General features: G+C 36.2%; 1 protein-coding gene across 1 annotated transcript in view; it reads right to left on the reverse strand.

The window, feature by feature from the left end:
* The window catches only part of NPAT (nuclear protein, coactivator of histone transcription), a 51918-nt gene that overhangs the window by 27770 nt on the left and 5416 nt on the right, over positions 1-18732 (reverse strand). The window contains exon 2 of the mRNA XM_014741300.3: positions 900-1018. Within this exon, the coding sequence (XP_014596786.2) occupies positions 900-1018 (119 nt within the window). The remainder of the gene's footprint in view (positions 1-899; positions 1019-18732) is intronic.

Consider the following 18732-nt stretch of genomic DNA (forward strand, 5'->3'; position numbering starts at 1 on the left):
TCCACAGATGATCTTGTTGTCTGTGATAGCTGAAATGACTCTAAGGAGCAATGTTAAAAGTAAAATGACAAAATACCATTTCAAATAATGTAGTTCCAGAATATACACCAAATAATGCTCTGTTGGTCTAGTGATATTTAAAAAAGAGGTGAGAACAAGATATTAAAACATCTGTTTTATATTTGTTTGAAGTAAGCAAATACAGGAAATATAGGAAAATAGATATAGGAAAGGTAGGGCTGCTATACAATACCACAGACCAGGTGGCTTAAATAGCAGACATTTATATCTCATTGTTCTGGAGGCTGGGAAGTCCAAGATGAAAGTGCTAGCCAATTTGGTTCCTCAAGAGGGCCAACTTTCTGGTTGGAAGACATCCCCCTTCTTGCTGTGTGCTGACATAATCTTTCCTTGTGTGTGCCCATGGAGAAAGATTTCTCTCTCTCTTCCACTTTTTATAAAGGCACTAATTCCATCAGGAAGGTCCCAACCTCGACCTAATCTAAACCTAATTATTTTCCAAAGGCCCCATCTCTAAATATTATCACACTGGGGATTAAGGTTTCAACATATGAATTTTGAGGGGACACAAATGTCCAGTCCATAACAGCCAGTAAACAACTAAGCCCCAACACGAGCAATAGTAAAACTAATTAGAAATGAGGGTGTCATTTTGAAACAGATTCTCAGAGGCAAAACTGTAATTCACTTACCAGCTCTGCATTAGTGTGTGAAAAGAAGAGCTGGCCTCCTTTGGGTTTTCCCAGTCATGCATGAATACAAACTACCAAATTTCTGCCAATTTTGACTTTGCTAATGAGCTGATTTTAAGATTGTATTTATAGTCTCTTATGTTGGTCAATGATGAATTATTTCCCTTATGGAACAAAATCACTCACCAATAAGCAGGCTGGGATAAAACCTTCATCTGTACAGTGTTCTGCATATTCTTTTAAATTTGAACTTTCCAAAATAAAAGTCTGGCAGGTAGAAGTGAGGTTTTCCTGTTGTAAGTAACCTAAGTGAAAAATTAAAGTTTAGGTAATTTCATATAACAAATGGAACCTCAGGTTGAACACGCTGGGATTTGTAGTCTTGCTCAGAAAGACTAGTTTGTGCTGCAGTACAAAGTAGAATTAATATAACAGATGGCTGTTTGATGGGAAAAACTCTAGCTAATATACTATAAAGTCACAGTAATCAAAACAGTATGACACCAGCAGAAAAACAAACAGATCAATGGAACAGAATCAAGGGCCCAGAAATAATCCCAAGCATATATGATCAACTAATATTCGACAAGGGAGCCAAGAAGGCTCAATTGAGAAAAGATAGTCTCTTCAATAAACGGTGTTAGGAAAAGTGGATATTCACATGTATAAGAATGAAACTAGACCCCTATCTTATACTACTCACAAAAATTAACTTGAAATTGACTAAAGATTTAATTAAACGTAAGAGCTGAAACCTTGAAACTCCTAGAAGAAAACATAAGAAAAAAGCTCCTTGTCATGGGTCTTGGCAATAATCTTTTGGATGTGACACCTAAAGCACAAGCAGCAAAGGCAAGAATAAATAAAGGGGACTACATCCAACTAAAAAGTTTCTGCACAGCAAAAGAAACAATTAACAAAGTGAAAACACAACCCACGGAGTAGGAAAAAATATTTGCAAACCATATATCTGATAAGGAGTTAGTATCCAAAATATATTAAAAAAACCTCAAACGACTCAAGAGCAAAAAACCAAATACTCCAATTTAAAAAATGGGCAAAAGACCTGCGTAGACATTTCTCCAAAGATCTATGAAAGGCTGAAAGGCATATGAAAAGATGTTCAACATCACTAGTCGTTAGGGAAATGCAAATCAAAACAACAATGAGATATCACCTCACACTGTTAGAATGGCCATAATCAAAAACACAAGAGATAATAAATACTGGTGAGGATGTGGAGAAAAGAGAGCCCTTGTGCACTGTTGGTGGGACTGTAAACTGGTACAGCCACAAATATGGAAACAGTATGGAGGATCCTCAAAAAATTAAAAACAGAACTACCACATGATCCAGCAAATCTGCTTCCGGGAATATATCTGAAGGATACAGAAACACTAACTTGAAAAGATATCTGCACTCCCATGTTCAATGCAGCATTATTTACAATAGCCAAGACTTGGAAACAACCTAAATACCCATCAATGAATGAGTAGATAAAGAAGTTGTATTCCACACACACAGATGCAATGGAGTATTATTCAGCCATAAAAGAAAAGAGGAAATTCTGCCATCTGCGACAACACGGATGGACTTCAAGGGCAGTATGCTAAAGTAAAGTAAGTTAGACAAAGACAACTACTGTATGATCACACTTCAATGTGAAATATTAAAAACAAAACAAAACCAAAAAACCCAACCAAACACTTAGAAAAACAGAGAACAGATTTGTAGTTACCTGGGGTAGGGGTGGAGGGATGGGGAATTGGAGAAAGGCGGTCAAAAGGTACAAACTTCAAGTTACAAGGTAAATTAAGTACTAGGGATGTAATGTACAGCATGATGACTAGAGTTAACTTGCTGTATGATATACATGAAAACTGAGAGTAAATCCTAAGCGTTCTCATCACAAGGAAAAAAATTTTTCTCTTTTTTTGCTTTCTCTTTTTATTCTATCCATGTGAGACGACAAGTGCTAAACTTACTTCGCTAATCATTTTACAACATATCTAAGTCAAACTACTATGCTGTACACCTTAATCTTATACAGTGATGTATGTCAATTATATCTCAATAAAACTGAGGGGAAAACCCCCACAAAACTCTAGCTAAGGGGCCAGCCCCATGGCCGACTGGTTAAGTTCACATGCTCCATTTTGGCAGCCCAGGGTTTCACCGGTTCGAATCCTGGGCACAGACATGGCACCGCTCATGAGGCCATGCTGAGGAGGCATCCCACATGCCACAACTAGAAGGATCCACAACTAAAAATACACAACAATGTACTGGGGGACTTCGCAGAGAAAAAGCAAAAATAAAATCTTAAAAAAAAAAAAACCCAAAAAACTCTAGCTAAACTAGAAAAATAAGGTGTTTGATAAAGTGCAATTACTACACAATAAGGCTTACAAGAGAATCAATGAAGTCATAATAAATAACGGGGGAACCAATAAAAAAAAAATGATAGATGTTCTTCTACTCCATAACCTCTACATTAACCAGGTCAGTACATGGTATAAATTAATTACTGGTTTATCAAAAAACTACATTCTCCCAGCGTTGCTATTTATTTGTATACTTCACTCATTTGTTTAATGGCTTAAGAAAAAAATGAACAAAAGATCTACTTTGCAAGAAAGATAAGAAAGGCACTCTCAGTTTTAATTTACGCCCTTTGGGAATCAAAATATTAACTATTTCAACAAGAACTTTCTTTCTTTCTTTTTCTTTTAAAGATTTTATTTTTCCTTTTTCTCCCCAAAGCCCCCTGGTACATAGTTGTGGGTCCTTCTAGTTGTGGCACGTGGGACGCCGCCTCAGCATGGCCTGACGAGTGGTGCCATGTCCCTGCCTAGGATCTGAATCGGCGAAACCCTGGGCTGCCGAAGCACAGCACACGAACGTAACCACTCAGCCACAGGGCCGGCCCCTCAACAAGAACTTTGACATTCATACCTAACTGACATTTATGGAACAATATTACGTACCAGTGTTTGGCACTTACACACATGAATGCTTTATTTGTCCTGACTGGCAGCCAATCCCTGTCCTTTTATTTCTTAGGATTACTGAGGTTTAACTAAACCAACCACTAAAAACCATAGTATAGTACAAAAAGAACACTGGAAAGATATGAGGAGAGACCACGTTCTTATTCTATTCTGTTAAAATAAGCATTGTGACTTTGGGGGAAAAAAGCACTTAAATTCTTCAAGAGTAAGATGCTTCATCTATAAGGCATCACACTTGCCTTGACTTGTGGATCAAATCTGGTTAAATTATTTCCTTGTGTAAGGCCCTTCAATTGCTTCCCATAGCTCAGTTTAAACTTCTAAATTCTGAGCAGCTTCAGCAGGAATGGCAGAGTGAGGACCTCCAAAATCCTTTCTTCCATAAAAGCAGTGTGAACACTGGCACAAATTATTAAAATCAGCTTTTACAGAACTCTGAAAATAATCAAAATCTTATGAAAATCTAGGAGCATTTATTTATGAAAGGTGGCCGAATGTCAGTAAGAACAGTGAACATTGTAGTATTTTAACTTGTTCTATTCTCATGCTCATCTCCCTAGTGGAGTGGTACACTTGAAAATGAACAGCCTGTGATCACAGTGAAAACCAGCAGCCTGGCAGCTGGAATTTCTGCAAAGTCTCATTCCCAGAAGTTGTCATTATTTGACCTGTGTGACAATTCCCTGTAAAACCCCAGTTGCATGGCTTGTCTCTGAACTGAATCAGAGCTCACCCAGGGCAAACAACCTTCTCCTTGGTGTTTCACTAAACAATCAGCAAGAATTGCTTAGTGCTACAGCTGACTGTGACAGAGAGAACAGTCTGGATAAACAATAGGCTAAACAAAAACCATAAAAAGGAAAAAAGCTGAGGAATGAGAAGCTCATAGGGGGCTTTGAAAAGTTCCAACATATTCCTTGGATACCAGAAGGCTGCATGTAAGTGTAAGGCAGTGTGCATACTCAGGAAAGACCTAACAAATCCTAAGCTGTCACTTCCGGCAGACAGCAGGTTCTGAGCGAGCAGGAAGAGAAGGTTAAGGCAGAGTTGTCAACTGCTTAGCTGAATGCTTCAGCATGCCCAACCTATGCACAGCCCCTTGACAAACAATGGGAGATTTACTGACTCCAAGCATTTAACGAAATCAATCTCCAATTATAGGGTATAAAGTCAAAGAATACAGACTTTATATAATTAGTTTGAGGAACTAAGTAAATAAACAGCAATGCTAAAACAACAAAGAGCAATGAAAAACACAAAGCAGGAGAATCTGACTACAAGAGTTGTCACATTATTTAGAGTGTCCAATTTTCAACAAAAAATTGAGACATGCAGAGAAACAAGAAATATGGCTCATATATAGGGGTGGTGATAGGGGGGAGCAGTCAACAGCAACTGTCCTGAAGGAAGCCACGATACTAGACTTAAGACTTTAAATCACGTATTTTAAATAAGTCCAGAGAACTAAAGAAAACTATGGCTAAACATCTAAAGGAAATTATGAGAAGAATGTCTTATCAAAAAGAAATAGAGAGAAATTCTAAGAAAAAACCAAGCAGAAATTCTTCAGTTAAAAAGTATAACAACTGAAACAAAAAATGCAAAAATAAATAGCAGATTTGAGGAGGCAGATGAAAGAATCAGTGAACTTGAACATACATCAAATGAGATTATCCAGTATGAGGAAGAGAAAAAATAGAATGAATGAAATGTGAACAGAGTTTCAGTGACCTGTGGGACACCATTGATTGTGCCAATATAAGCATAAGGGGATTCCCAGAAGGAAAGGAGAGACAGAAAAGGGCAGAAACATATTTGAAGAAGTAACGTCCAAGAACATCCAAAATTGTAGGAAACACATTAATATGCTTATCTTGGAAGTCAACAAGCTCCAAGTAGGATAAACTCAAAGAGATCCATACCTAGACACATCATAATCAAACTGTGAAAAGACAAAGAGAGAATTTTGAAAGCAGAAAGAGAGCAATGGCTCATCATATACAAGAGATCCTCAATAAGATAACAGCTGATTTCTCATTAGAAACCATGGAGGCCAGAGACAGTGAGATGATATATTTCAAGTGCTGATAGAAGAAAAGGTCAATAACGAATTCTTTACCTAGAAAAACTCCTTCAAAATGAAGAAATTCAGATATTTTCAGATTTAAAAAAATAGACCATTTGTTGCTAGCAGACTTGCGCTATAAGAATCATTAAAGAGAGTCCTTCAGGCTGTAATTTAAGAATACTAGACAGTAAATCAAATCCACATTAAAAGAAAATGAACACTAGTAAAGGTAACTACATAGGTAAATGTGAAACAACATAAATGATTTTTTGCTTGTTACTCTTTTTTTCTCCTCTCTTCTTTAAAAGACGACTGCATACAGCAATAATTATAAATCTGTGTTGAGGGGCATACAATGTATAAAGATGTAATTTATGACCTTAACAGCAAAGAGGGAAAAGAGAATGATGTTATGTAAGACTGAAGTTTTTATATACTATTAAAATTAAGCTGGCATTAATTTAAACAAGATTTTTTTAAGTTAACTGGAATCTCTAAGGAATGATGGAGAAAATAACTCAAATATAACAAATATAAAGGAAACAGCAACTAAAATGCCAAACTGCAAATATTTAACACAAAAAAGGGCAATACTAGAGGAATAGCAGAACAAAGAAAACATAAGATATATAGACTGCAAATAACTAAATGGTAGAAAGAATCCATACCTTACCAGTAATTATGTTAAATGGTAATTAATTAAACACTCAACTAAAAGATAGAGACTCACAGAATGGATAAAAAATATGATCTAACTATATGCTCTCAACAACAGACATACTTAAGACTCCAAGACTAATAGGTTGAAAATAAAAGAATGCAAAAGATATACTATCTAGACACTAACATAATGAAAGCTGGAAAGGCTACATCAATATCAAAGCAGACATTAAGATAAATACTGTTACTAGAGACAAAGATAATGATAAAAGGTTTAATCACTCAGATAACTATCACAAGCATATATGCACGTAAAAACAGAGTCCCCTAAAACATGGAGCAGAAACTAACAGAAGTGGAGAGAAAAATAGACAGTTCAACAATAAAAGTTACAGACTTCAGGATCCCACTTCCAATAATAATAGACAACTAGAGAGAAGATGAACAAAGAAATAGAAGATTTGAAAACTATAAATCACTTAGACCTAACAGACATCTATAGTACACTCTACCCAATAGCAGAATAGGCTTTCTTCACAAGTGCACATGAACTTTCTCCAGGATAAACCAAATATTAGGACATAAAACAAGTCTCATTAAATTAAGAAACACAAATCCTACAAAGTATGCTCTCTGACCACAATGGAATGAAATTAGAAATCAACAACAACAGCAACTGAAGGAAATTCACAAATATGTGGAAACTAGACAACATTCTCCTAAATAATCCAAGAGCCAAAGAATAAATCAAAAGGAAAGTAGAAAATACTTGGAAACAAAAGAAAACAAAAACACAACATACCAAAACTTATACGATGCAGTGAAAGCAGTGCTTAGTGGTACAGTTATAGCTATACATACCTGTATTGAAAAGATGAAAGATCTCAAATCAATAACCTATCTTTCCACTTTAAGAAAGCAGAAAAAGAGCAAAATAAACCCAAAAGAAGCAGAAGGAAGGAAATCATATAGAATAGACAAAAAATGAAACAGAGAGTAAAAAAAAATAGAGAAAAATCAAGGGAACCAAACGTTGTTTCTCTGAAAAGATCAACAAAATTGACAAATCTTTAGCTAGACTGATCAAGAAAACAAAAGAGAGAAGATTCCAATTACTAAAATCAGACAATGAAAGAGGGGACATTGCTATCAACCTTATAGAAATAAATCAGATTGTAAAGGAATACTATGAATAGTTGTATGCCAACAACTTAGAAAGCCTAGGTGAAATGGATAATTCCTAGAAAGACACAAACTAAGTAAACTAACTCAAGGAGAAATAGAAAATCTGAATAGACCTGAAACAAGTAAAGAGACTGAATTGTAATCAAGAAACTTTTCATAAAGAGAAGTCTAGGATCAAATGGTCTCATTGGTGAGTGTACAAAACACTAAAAGAAGAATTAACACTAATCTTCCACAAACTCTATTTTACAAATAATGCAGACTTACCATTTCATTCTCTGAGGTCAGTAAAACCGGTTATTAAAACCAAAGACATCACAAGAAAACTACACACTAATATGCCTTATGAAAAAGTAGACACAACAATTCTCAACAAAATACTAGCAAATTAAATCTAGTAACATTTAAAGATGATTATACACCATGACCAAGTGAGACTGTGCCATAAATCCAAGGTTGGTTCAACTAAACAAAAATAAATGTAATACACTACATTAAGAGGATAAAGGACAAAAACTACATTATCATCTCAATAGACGCAGAAAAGCACTTGACAAAGTTCGTCTTTGCAAGATTAAAAAAAAAGGAATAGAAAGGAATCTCTTAATCCTGATAAAGTTATCCATGAAAATCCCACAGCTAACAACATACTCAATGGTGAAAGACTCAAAGCTTTCCCCATAAGATCAGAGATAAGAAAAAGATGCCTGCACTTGCTACTTCCATGCAACATTGTACTGAAAGTTCTAGCCTGGGAAAATAGAAAAGAAACTAAATAAAAAGCATCCAGTTTGGGAAAGAAGGAGTCAAATATCATTTTTTTTCTTTTGAGGAAGATTAGTCCTGAGGTAACATCTTCCAATCCTCCCCTTTTTTGCCGACGAAGACTGGCCCTGAGGTAACATCTATGCCCATCTTCCTCCACTTTAAATGTGGGATGCCTACCACAGCATGGCTTCACAAGCAGTGCCATGTCTGCACCCGGGATTCGAACCGGCGAACCCTGGGCTGTCGAAGCAGAACATGCGCACTTAAGTGCTGTGTCACTGGGCCTGCCCCAGGAGTCAAATATCTTTAATTGCAGATGACATCATGTCCCATATAGAAAATTTTAAGGAATCCATGCACACACAGAGAAAAACTATTAAAGACAATAAATAGTTTCAGGATACAAGATGAATATACAAAAATCAATTGTATTTCTATATACTTGCAGTGAACAATCCAAAAATGATATTAAGAAAATTCCATTTACAATAGCATCAACAAGTACGAAATACTCAGGAGTAAGTTTAACAAAGTCTAAGACTACTAAAAACTATAAAAGATCACTGAAAAATATTAAAGAAAAAATTAAAAAGGAAACATATCCCTGGTTTAGTGATCAGAAGAGTTAATAGTGTTAAGATGTCAATACTCTCAAAGTTGATCTACACATTCAACACAATCCCTACGAAAATTCCAGCTGCCTCGTTTGCATAAATTAACAAACTGATTCTAAAATTCATAAAGAAATACAAGGAACCCAAAACAACCAAAACAATTTTGAAAAGAAAGCTGGAGGACTCAGACTTATCAATTTCAAAACATACTACAAAGCTATAGTAGTCAAGGTTATGTGGTACTGGCATAAGAATAGACATACAGATCAACGAAACATAATTAACAGTCCAGACATTTACATTAACTGATTTTTGAAGACTGCCAAGTCATGTCAATGGAGGAGAACATACTTTTCAACAGCTAGTGCTGTGACAGACAACTGGATAACCACACATAGAAGAATGAAGTTGGCCCATTCCCTCACACCAAAATACAAACATTAACTGAAAATGAATCAAAGACCTAAATGTAAGATCTAAAACTACAGAACTCGTAGAAGACAAAATAGGTGTAAATCTTTGTTTTTAACCTTGGATTAAGCAATGGTTCCTTACATATAACATTTAAAGAACAATCAACCCAAAGAAAAAACAGATACATTGAACTACATCAAAATTGCAATTTCTGGACTTCCAAGGATACCAGCAGTAAAGTGAAAAGACAATTGACAAAATGGAAGAAAATATTTGCAAATCATATTATCTGATAAGAGACTAGAACCCAGAATATATACAGAACTCTTTAAGACAATAACAAGACAAATATACAATTAAAAAATGGACAAAAGGTTTGAATAGACTTCTGTGCAAAAGATATACAAATTGTTAATAAGCACATAAACAGAGGCTCAACTTCAATAGTCATTAGGAAAATGTAAAACCAAAACCACAATGAAACAGGAGTGATGTCAGCATCATGGCAGACTGAGCTCTACCCTTAGAATCTCCCTGCTAAGAGACAACAAAAAGGACATTCATTTACCAACAAAAGTCATTCACACAACCCACAAGATGTCTGAGAGACCCACGCAGCCATACATCTGAAGGTAGAGGTGCTGGACCCCCTGGAGGAAGTGGAAAGAGTTAAGGGGACCTCCTCTCCCTCCCCCAACAGCAGCAACCCTGGGCTCCAGACTGCATGGCTCTGAGAGGAGAGGGGGTAAGGACAGCCCTCCAAGGGGAACACCTTTGCTCTCCAACCTCCCTAACAGCCCATGGGAAAGCCCCACACAGAAGTGAGTAAGCTATTCCACAGGTGTCTTCATCAAGCTAGCACCCCAGGAGAGCAGATAGCAAAGGCAGAGCGAGAACACCCCCAGGATCACGCAAACAAAAGAAAGCACCCCTCCTCCTGCCTGGTGCTCCCACTCAGCCAGTCAGCCAGAGCCCTAGTACAGGTAGGAAAGCAGCAGCTGTGAGCTAGCAAGCTGCAGATCACAGTGGGCTCAGAATACACAGCTCCTGACTCTCACCCAGTGGTGGCAGGTGGAAGCTGTGACCAGATACTATCACTATGTAGAGGCAGAAATCTAAGCTGCAAAACACTATGAAAAAATGTATTAAATCTCCAGACCAGAAGGAAAATGACAAGCACCAGAAATCAATCCTGAAGGCACAGAAATTTATAATCTAAATGACAGAGAATTCAAAATAGCTATAATAAAAAAACTGAACGAGTTACAAGAAAATATAGATAGACAGTTCAATAAATCAGGAATGTCTTCACAAAAGAAAGTGAAACTATAAAGAAGAACCAATCAGAAATGCTGGAGAAGAAAAAGCACAATGGGTGAGATAATGAAAAATCTGGACTCCCCGAATAACAGAGCTGATATTATGGAGGAGAGAATCAGCAGTCTGGAGAACAGAAATATAGAAATGCTTCAGATGGATGGAGATAGAGAACTAAGATAAAAAGAAATGAAGAAATTCTCCAAGAAATAGCTGACTCAATTAGGAAATGCAACATAAGGATTATAGGTATTCCAGAGGGAGAAGAGAAGGAGAATGGAGCAGAAAGGTCAGGCAAAGAAATAATAGCTGAGAACTTCCCAAACCTGGGAAAGAGCTGGAAATACAAGTGAAAAAAGCCAATATGTCTCCTAACTATATCAATGTAAAAAGACCTTCTCCAAGGCATATAGTAGCAAAGCTGGCAAAAATAAAAGACAAAGAAAAAGTATTAAAGGCAGCAAGGCAGAAAAAAATAACTTACAAAGGAACCCCTATCCGGCTTTCAGCAGATTTCTCAGCAGAAACCTCACAGGCTAGGAGAGAGTGGAATGATATGTTCAAAATTCCGAAAGAGAAAAACTTTCAGCCAAGACTATCCCATCCAGTGAAAATATCTTTCAGATATGATGGAGAAATAAAAACTTTCCCAGATAAACAAAAGCTAAGGGCTTTTTATGGCCACAAGAACCACCCACAAGAAATCCTCAAGAAGGGCTTCACATCTACAAAAAGAAAAGGGGGAAACAAAGCCTTGAGCAAGGAGATAAACAGGTAGACAAAATCAGAATATTGCAGTTCTCTATCTGAACACATTCGCAAACAATTAAAACATTAAAGATAAAGGAAAGTATCAAATATAACTATAATCACTTCATTTTAACCACAAACTCACAACACAAAATGGAATGAGCTGTGATAACATTAACTTGGATGGGGAAGAGGATGGAACCTGCTTAGACCAAGGAGATAAAAGGCCATCAGAAAATGGACTATCTCATATACGAGATCTTTTATACAAACCTCATGGATACCACTAAAGAAAAATTAGAACAGAGACGCAAATGATAAAGAGAAAACCATTACAGAGAATCACCCAACTGAACTGGCAGTTGGAAATAGACAGTACGAGAAACAAGGGAAATACAGAATAATCAGAAAACAAGAGATAAAATGGCAGTAGTAAGCCCTCATATATCAAAAGTCACTCTAAATGTAAATGGATTTAATTCTCCAATCAAAAGACACGGAGTGGCAGGACAGATTAAAAAACAATACCCAATGATATGCTGCCTCCAGGAAACATATCTCAGCTCCAAAGATAAACACAGGCTCAGAGGGAAGGGATGGAAGACGATACTTTAAGCTAATGACAAACAAAAGAAATGAGGTTTTGCCATACTTAGAGCAGACGAGGTAGACTTCAAGATAAAACAGGTAATGAGAGACAAAGAGGGGCAGTATATAATGATAAAAGGGACACTCCACCAAGAAAACATAACATTTACAAAAATACATGCACCCAACACAGAAGCACCAAAATACAAAAAGCAACTATTAAACCTAAAAGGAGACAGTGACAACACCACAATAATAGTAGGGGACCTTAACACCCCACTTACATCAATGGATAGACTATCCAGACCAAAAATCAACAAGGAAATAGTGGACTGAAATGAAAAACTAGACCAGATGAACTTAATAGATATATATAGAATACTCCATCCCCAAACAGCAGAATACACATTCTTCTCAAGTGCACATGGAACATTCTCAAGGATAGACCATATGTTGGGAAACAAGGCAAGCTTCAATAAATTAACAACACTGAAATCCTATCAAGCACCTTTCCTGACCATAATGCTATGAAACTGGAAATCAACAACAAGAAAAAAGCTGGGAAAGGGACAAAGATGTGGAGACTAAATAATACACCATTGAACAACCAAGGAATCATTGAAGAAATTAAAGGAAAAATAAAAAAATATCTGGAGACAGGGGCCGGTCTGGTGGTGCACCAGTTAAGTTTGCAAACTCTGCTTCAGGGGCCTGGGGTTCACTGGTTTGGATCCTGGGTGTGGACCCATGCACTGCTGATCAAGCCATGCTGTGGCAGGCACCCACATATAAAGTAGAGGAAGATGGGCATGGATGTTAGCTCAGGGCCAATCTTCCTCAGCAAAAAAAGAGGAGGACTGGCAGCAGATGTTAGCTCCGGGCTGATCTTCCTCAAAAAAAAAAATCTGGAGACAAATGAAAATGAAAATACACTTTACCAAATAATATGGGATGCAGCAAAAGCAGTCCTAAGAGGGAAATTGATAGCAATACAGGCCCACCTTCATAAACAAGAAAAATCTGAACTTAAACTTAAAATCAGTCTTAAACTACATCTAACAGAATTAGAAAAAGAACAACAAAGCCCAAAGTCAGCAGATGGAGGGAAATAATAAAAATTAGAGCAGAAATAAATGAAATTGAAACAAACAAACAAAAAACAGTAGAAAATATCAATTAAACTAAGAGCTGGTTCTTTGAGAAGATGAACAAAATTGACAAACCCTTAGCCAGACTAAGAAAAAAAAGAGAGAAGGCTTAAATAAGTAAAATTAGAAATGAAAGAAGAGAAATTACAATGGATACCACAGAAATACAAAGGATTATAAGAGAATACCATGAAAAACTATATGCCAACAAATTGGACAATCTAGAAAAAATGGAAAATTCTTAGACTCATACAACCTCCCAAAACTGAATCAAGAACAAATAAAGAATCCGAATAGACCAATCACAAGTAAAGAGACTGAAACAGTAATCAAAAGCCTCCCCAAAAATAAAAGTCCAGGACCAGATGGCTTCTCTGGAGAATTCTATCAAACATTCAAAGAAGATTTAATACCCATCCATCTCAAACTATTCCAAAAAATTGAGGAAGATGGAACACTTCTTAACACATTCTACAAGGCCAACATCATCCTGATACCAAAGCCAGACAAGGACAACACAAAGAAAGGAAATTACAGGCCAACATAGCTGATGAACATAGAAGCAAAAATCCTCAACAAAATATCTGCAAACTGAATCCAGTAATACATTAAAAAGATCATACACCATGATCAAGTGGGATTTATACCAGGGATACACGGATGGTTCAACATGCACAAATCAATCAATGTGATACACCACATTAACAAAATGAGGAACAAAAACCACAGGATCATCTCAACAGATGCAGAGAAAGCATATGACAAGATCCAACAGCCATTTATGAAAAGAACTCTCAATAAAATGGGTATAGAAGGAAAGTACCTCAACATAATAAAGGCAGTATAAGATAAACCCATAGCCAACATCATAATCAATGGGGAAAAACTGAAAGCCATCTCTCTGAGAACAGGAACAAGACAAGGGTGCCCCCTCTCATCTCTCTTATTCAACATAGTACTAGAGATTTTGATCAGAGCAATTAGGCAAGAAAAAGAAAGAAAAGGTATCTAAATAGGCAATGAAGAATTGAAACTCTCACTGTTTGCAGATGACATGATTCTGTATACAGAAACACTAAAGAATCCGTTGGAAAACTATTAGAAATAATCAATGACTACAGCAAAGTTGTAGGGTGCAAAATCAACTTAGAACAATCAGTTGCATTACTATACTCTAATAATGAACTAACAGAAAGACAATTCAATAGTACAATCCTATTTACAATCGCAACAAAAAGAATAAAATATCCAGGAATAAATTTAACCAAGGAGGTGAAAGACCTATAAGATGAAAACTATAAGACATTATTGAAAGAAATCAATGATGACATAAAGAAATGGAAAGATATTCCATGCACATGAATTGGAAGAAAAAACAGTTAAAATGTCCATACTACCTCAAGCAATCTACAGATTCAGTGATCCAATCAGAATCTCAACAACATTCTTCACAGAAATAGAACAAAGAATCCTAAAATTCATATAGGGCAACCAAAGACCCAGAATAGCTAAAGCAATTCTCCGAAAAAAGAACAAAGCTGGAGGCTTCGAATCCCTAACTTCAAAATATACTACAAAGCTATGGTAATCAAAACAGCATGGTACTGGCACAAAAACAGGCCCACAGGTCAATGGAACAGAATTGAAAGCCCAGAAACAAAACCACAAATCTATGGACAGCTAGTCTTCAACAAAGGAGCTAAGAACATACAAAAGAGAAAGGAAAGTCTCTTTAATAAACGGTGCTGGAAAAACCGGACAGCCACATGTAAAAGAATGAAAGTAGACCATTATCTTTGGCAATACACAAAAGTTTTAACTCAAAATGGATGAAAGACTCAAATGTAAGACCTGAAACCATAAAACTCCTAGAAAAAAATGTAGGCAATATGCTCTTTGACATCTGTCTTAGAAGGATCTTTTTGAATACCATGTCTACTCAGACAAGGGAAACATAAAAAATAAACAAGTGGGACTTCATCAGACTAAAGAGCTGCTGCAAGGCAAAGGGAACCAGGATCAAAATGAAAAGACAAGCCACCAACTGGGAGAAAATATTTGCAAATTATATATCCAACAAGGGGTTAACCTCCATAATATATAAAAAAACTCACACAAATGAACAACAAAAAAGCAAACCTGATCAAAAAATGGGCAGAGGATATGAACAGACATTTTCCCAAAGAAGATACACAGATGTCCAACAGGTACATGAAAAGATGTTCAACATCACTAATCATCAGAGAAATGCAAATCAAAACTACACTACGATAGCACCTTACACCTGTTAGAATGGCTGTAATCACCTAGTCAAAAAATAACACATGGATGAGAGGATGTGGAGAAAAGGGAACCCTCATACACTGCTGGTGGGAATGCAAACTGGTGCAGCCATCATGGAAAACAGTATAGAGATTTCTCAAAAAATTAAAAATAGAAATACCACATGACCCAGCTATCCTACTACTGGGTATTTATCCAAAGAACTTGAAATCAACAATTCAAAGAGATTTATGCACCCCATGTTCATTGAGCACTATTCACAAGAGCCAAGAAGTGGAAGCAACCCGAGTGTCCATTAACTGATGATTAGATAAAGAAGATGTGTTTGTATGGGGGGGTGGTGTGTGTGTGTGTGTGTGTATGGAATACTACTCAGCCATAAAAAAAGGACAAAATTGTCCCATTTGAAACAACATGGAGGGACCTTGAGGGTACTTTGTTAAGCAAAATAAGCCAGGCAGAGAAAGACAAACACTGTATGATTTCACTCATATGTGGAAAATAAACACATGGACAAAGAGAGCAGTTTAGTAGTTACTAGGGGGAAGTGGGTTGGGGGGCACACAAGGAGTGAAGGGGTGCATTTATATGGTGACTGACAAATAGTAATGTACAACTGAAATTTCACAATGTTATAAACTATGACCTCAATAAAAAAAAAAAACCCACAATGACATATACTAATTCATACCCACCAGGATAGTTAGAATTAAAATACAGTAGTAAGTATTGGCATAGATATGGAGAAACTGGAAAAAGTCATATACAGGTGGTTGGAACACAAAATGGTGCAACCACTTTGGAAAACCACCTGTCCAGTTCTCAAAAATATTAAACAGAATTACCATAGGACCAAGCAATTCCACTTCTAGGTATATATCTAAGAGAACTGAAATCCTATGTCCAAACAAAACTTGTATATAAATGTTCACAGCAGCATTTTTTATAATAGCCAAAAAGAGGAAACACGCCAAAGTTCATCAATGAATAGACAAACAAAATGTGGTATATCCACACAGTGGAACATTATTCTGCTATAAAAAGGAATTAACTACCTATATTTCTTACGACATGGATAAATCTTGAAAACATTATGTTAAATTCAAGAAGTCAGACACAAAAGACCACATACGGTCTAATCCCATTTACAGGAAATGACCAGAATAGGCAAATCCATATAGACAGAAAGTAGATTAGTGATTGCCAGAGGACGGAAAAAGGGAGAAATCTGAAGTGACTGTTAATAGCTATGGGGTTCTTTTTTAGGGTGATGGAAATGTTCTGGAACTAAGGTAGTGGTGATGGTTGCACAACATTGTGGATATACTAAAAACTACACTTTGTGGTATGTGAATTGTATCTCAATGAAAAAACAGAATCCTAAATTCTTAACACAGCATTTGAAGCTCCATTTGTTTTGCATCCTAATTTTCTCTTTAGCCTTATGTCTTGTCATTCTGTCTCTCTGAGCCAAACTGGACTTTCAATTCCATAAACATATGAATGCTCTTATTTCAAGGCCATTGTATACTCTAGTCCCTTTGCTTGGGCAGCTTATCTTTTCTTAGCCAAGCCAATTCCAACTCATTCTTCAGATCTAGTGTAACCATCACTTCCTCAGAGAATCTTTCTTTGAATCCTCTCACTATATACCTACTCCTATTACTAGACAGTAGATCCCCTTATACGTGCCTTTGCAGTATACTTATCTCAATGCTGGTATAATAGTCAATAAGCATTTTAACTAAGGTAATTATTTCTAAGGTCTCTTTGAATTCTAAAATTGTAAGGTTCTACACTTTTCACCTGAAACTGTATCTTTAAGCAATCAGGCCCTACAAGTCAAAAAAACTAATTAGAGGGCCTAAAAAGTCATTATATACGAAGGTTATAAGAAGGAAAGAGCAAGGAAATTGTCATCCCATTTTAGCGAATGCTCTAGCTGGTATATGAGAACCAACTCACTTCTTTCTACTTATAGCTGATGATTCAGTTTTCCAACCTCTTGCTAACTAATGCTAGAGGGAAAAACGAGCAAACAAATAAAAATACAAATAAAAAACCATTGTCCTTTGGGGTATGGTAAAGCATTCAGAAACTAGAAGAAACCTTTTATCTAAGATACTACTTCAACATCCTCACAATTAAAGATATGGAAAAACCTCAGATGTGAAATTAGATGCATCAAACACAGATTGCTTTTTCCTTCTTTTTAAATTTTTCACAAATAAACAACTGAATATAAACCCCTATATAACTATAGCCAGCTGAAAAGAAATCATTTTTTGACGATTGGCTTTCTGACAATTACATTATTTGGAATAAGTTGGATGCTACTGGGATTTCACGAATATAGAAATTTAAAACATGTATGAACCACTAGAGTCACCCTAGAATCAGGGCAGTTTGAGCTTTTTCTTTATATGCTTCAAGATTTAAACAGAAGACACCAAATAAACAGTTTCTTTTCATGGTGGAGAGTTTCAAAAGTACTAATTACACCACATGTACTCATAACCACTTGGAACTTCTAACAGGTGGTGGTAGGAAATCTAATTCCTTAAAGTAGCTTTGCTTTTCTGTAGATCAAGCATTCTCAAAAAGAACGACACAGCCCCAATGGGGTGAAAATCAGTACTGAGGAGTGAGGCAAATGAAGAAAATACTCTTTTTATGCGTAAATCATATAGATACAATAGGTCTATATGATTTAGATACAACATATAAACAGTATATTTGTGACATTAAAATTTCATGTAGGAGGGGCAATTAGGAAAAATAGTCTAGAAATACTCCTTAAGGGTGTGATAATGAAATAAAAGTTGAGAAACACTGCCCTAGAGAGAATATAGTGATATATAGTTAACCTTTCCCAGAAAAATATGGTCATCTGTGCTAGCGTATCCTGGGAAAGGAATCATTACAGATCAGATCATTTAGGGCTTCTCATAAGATCTTATATTTTTGCACAGCATATACTTCAGAAAAGGCTTTGTTAAAAACCTAGATTACTTCTATAACAAGTGTTTAAAAGTTGTACTAGATCTTAAAATAGCAATATCTGAGACATATATCTTCTGCTGTTAAAAAACATGCCCAACTTTGGGCAATCTAGAGCTCCAACTTTAAATTAGACGATGCATTCTGCTTTACTTTCATCCTAGAAGTTCCAAAATAATGTGGTAAAGTAATAGTTGATGACTTTCATATTCA

This window comes from Equus caballus, chromosome 7, assembly GCF_041296265.1.
Source record: "Equus caballus isolate H_3958 breed thoroughbred chromosome 7, TB-T2T, whole genome shotgun sequence".
NCBI lineage: Eukaryota > Metazoa > Chordata > Mammalia > Perissodactyla > Equidae > Equus > Equus caballus.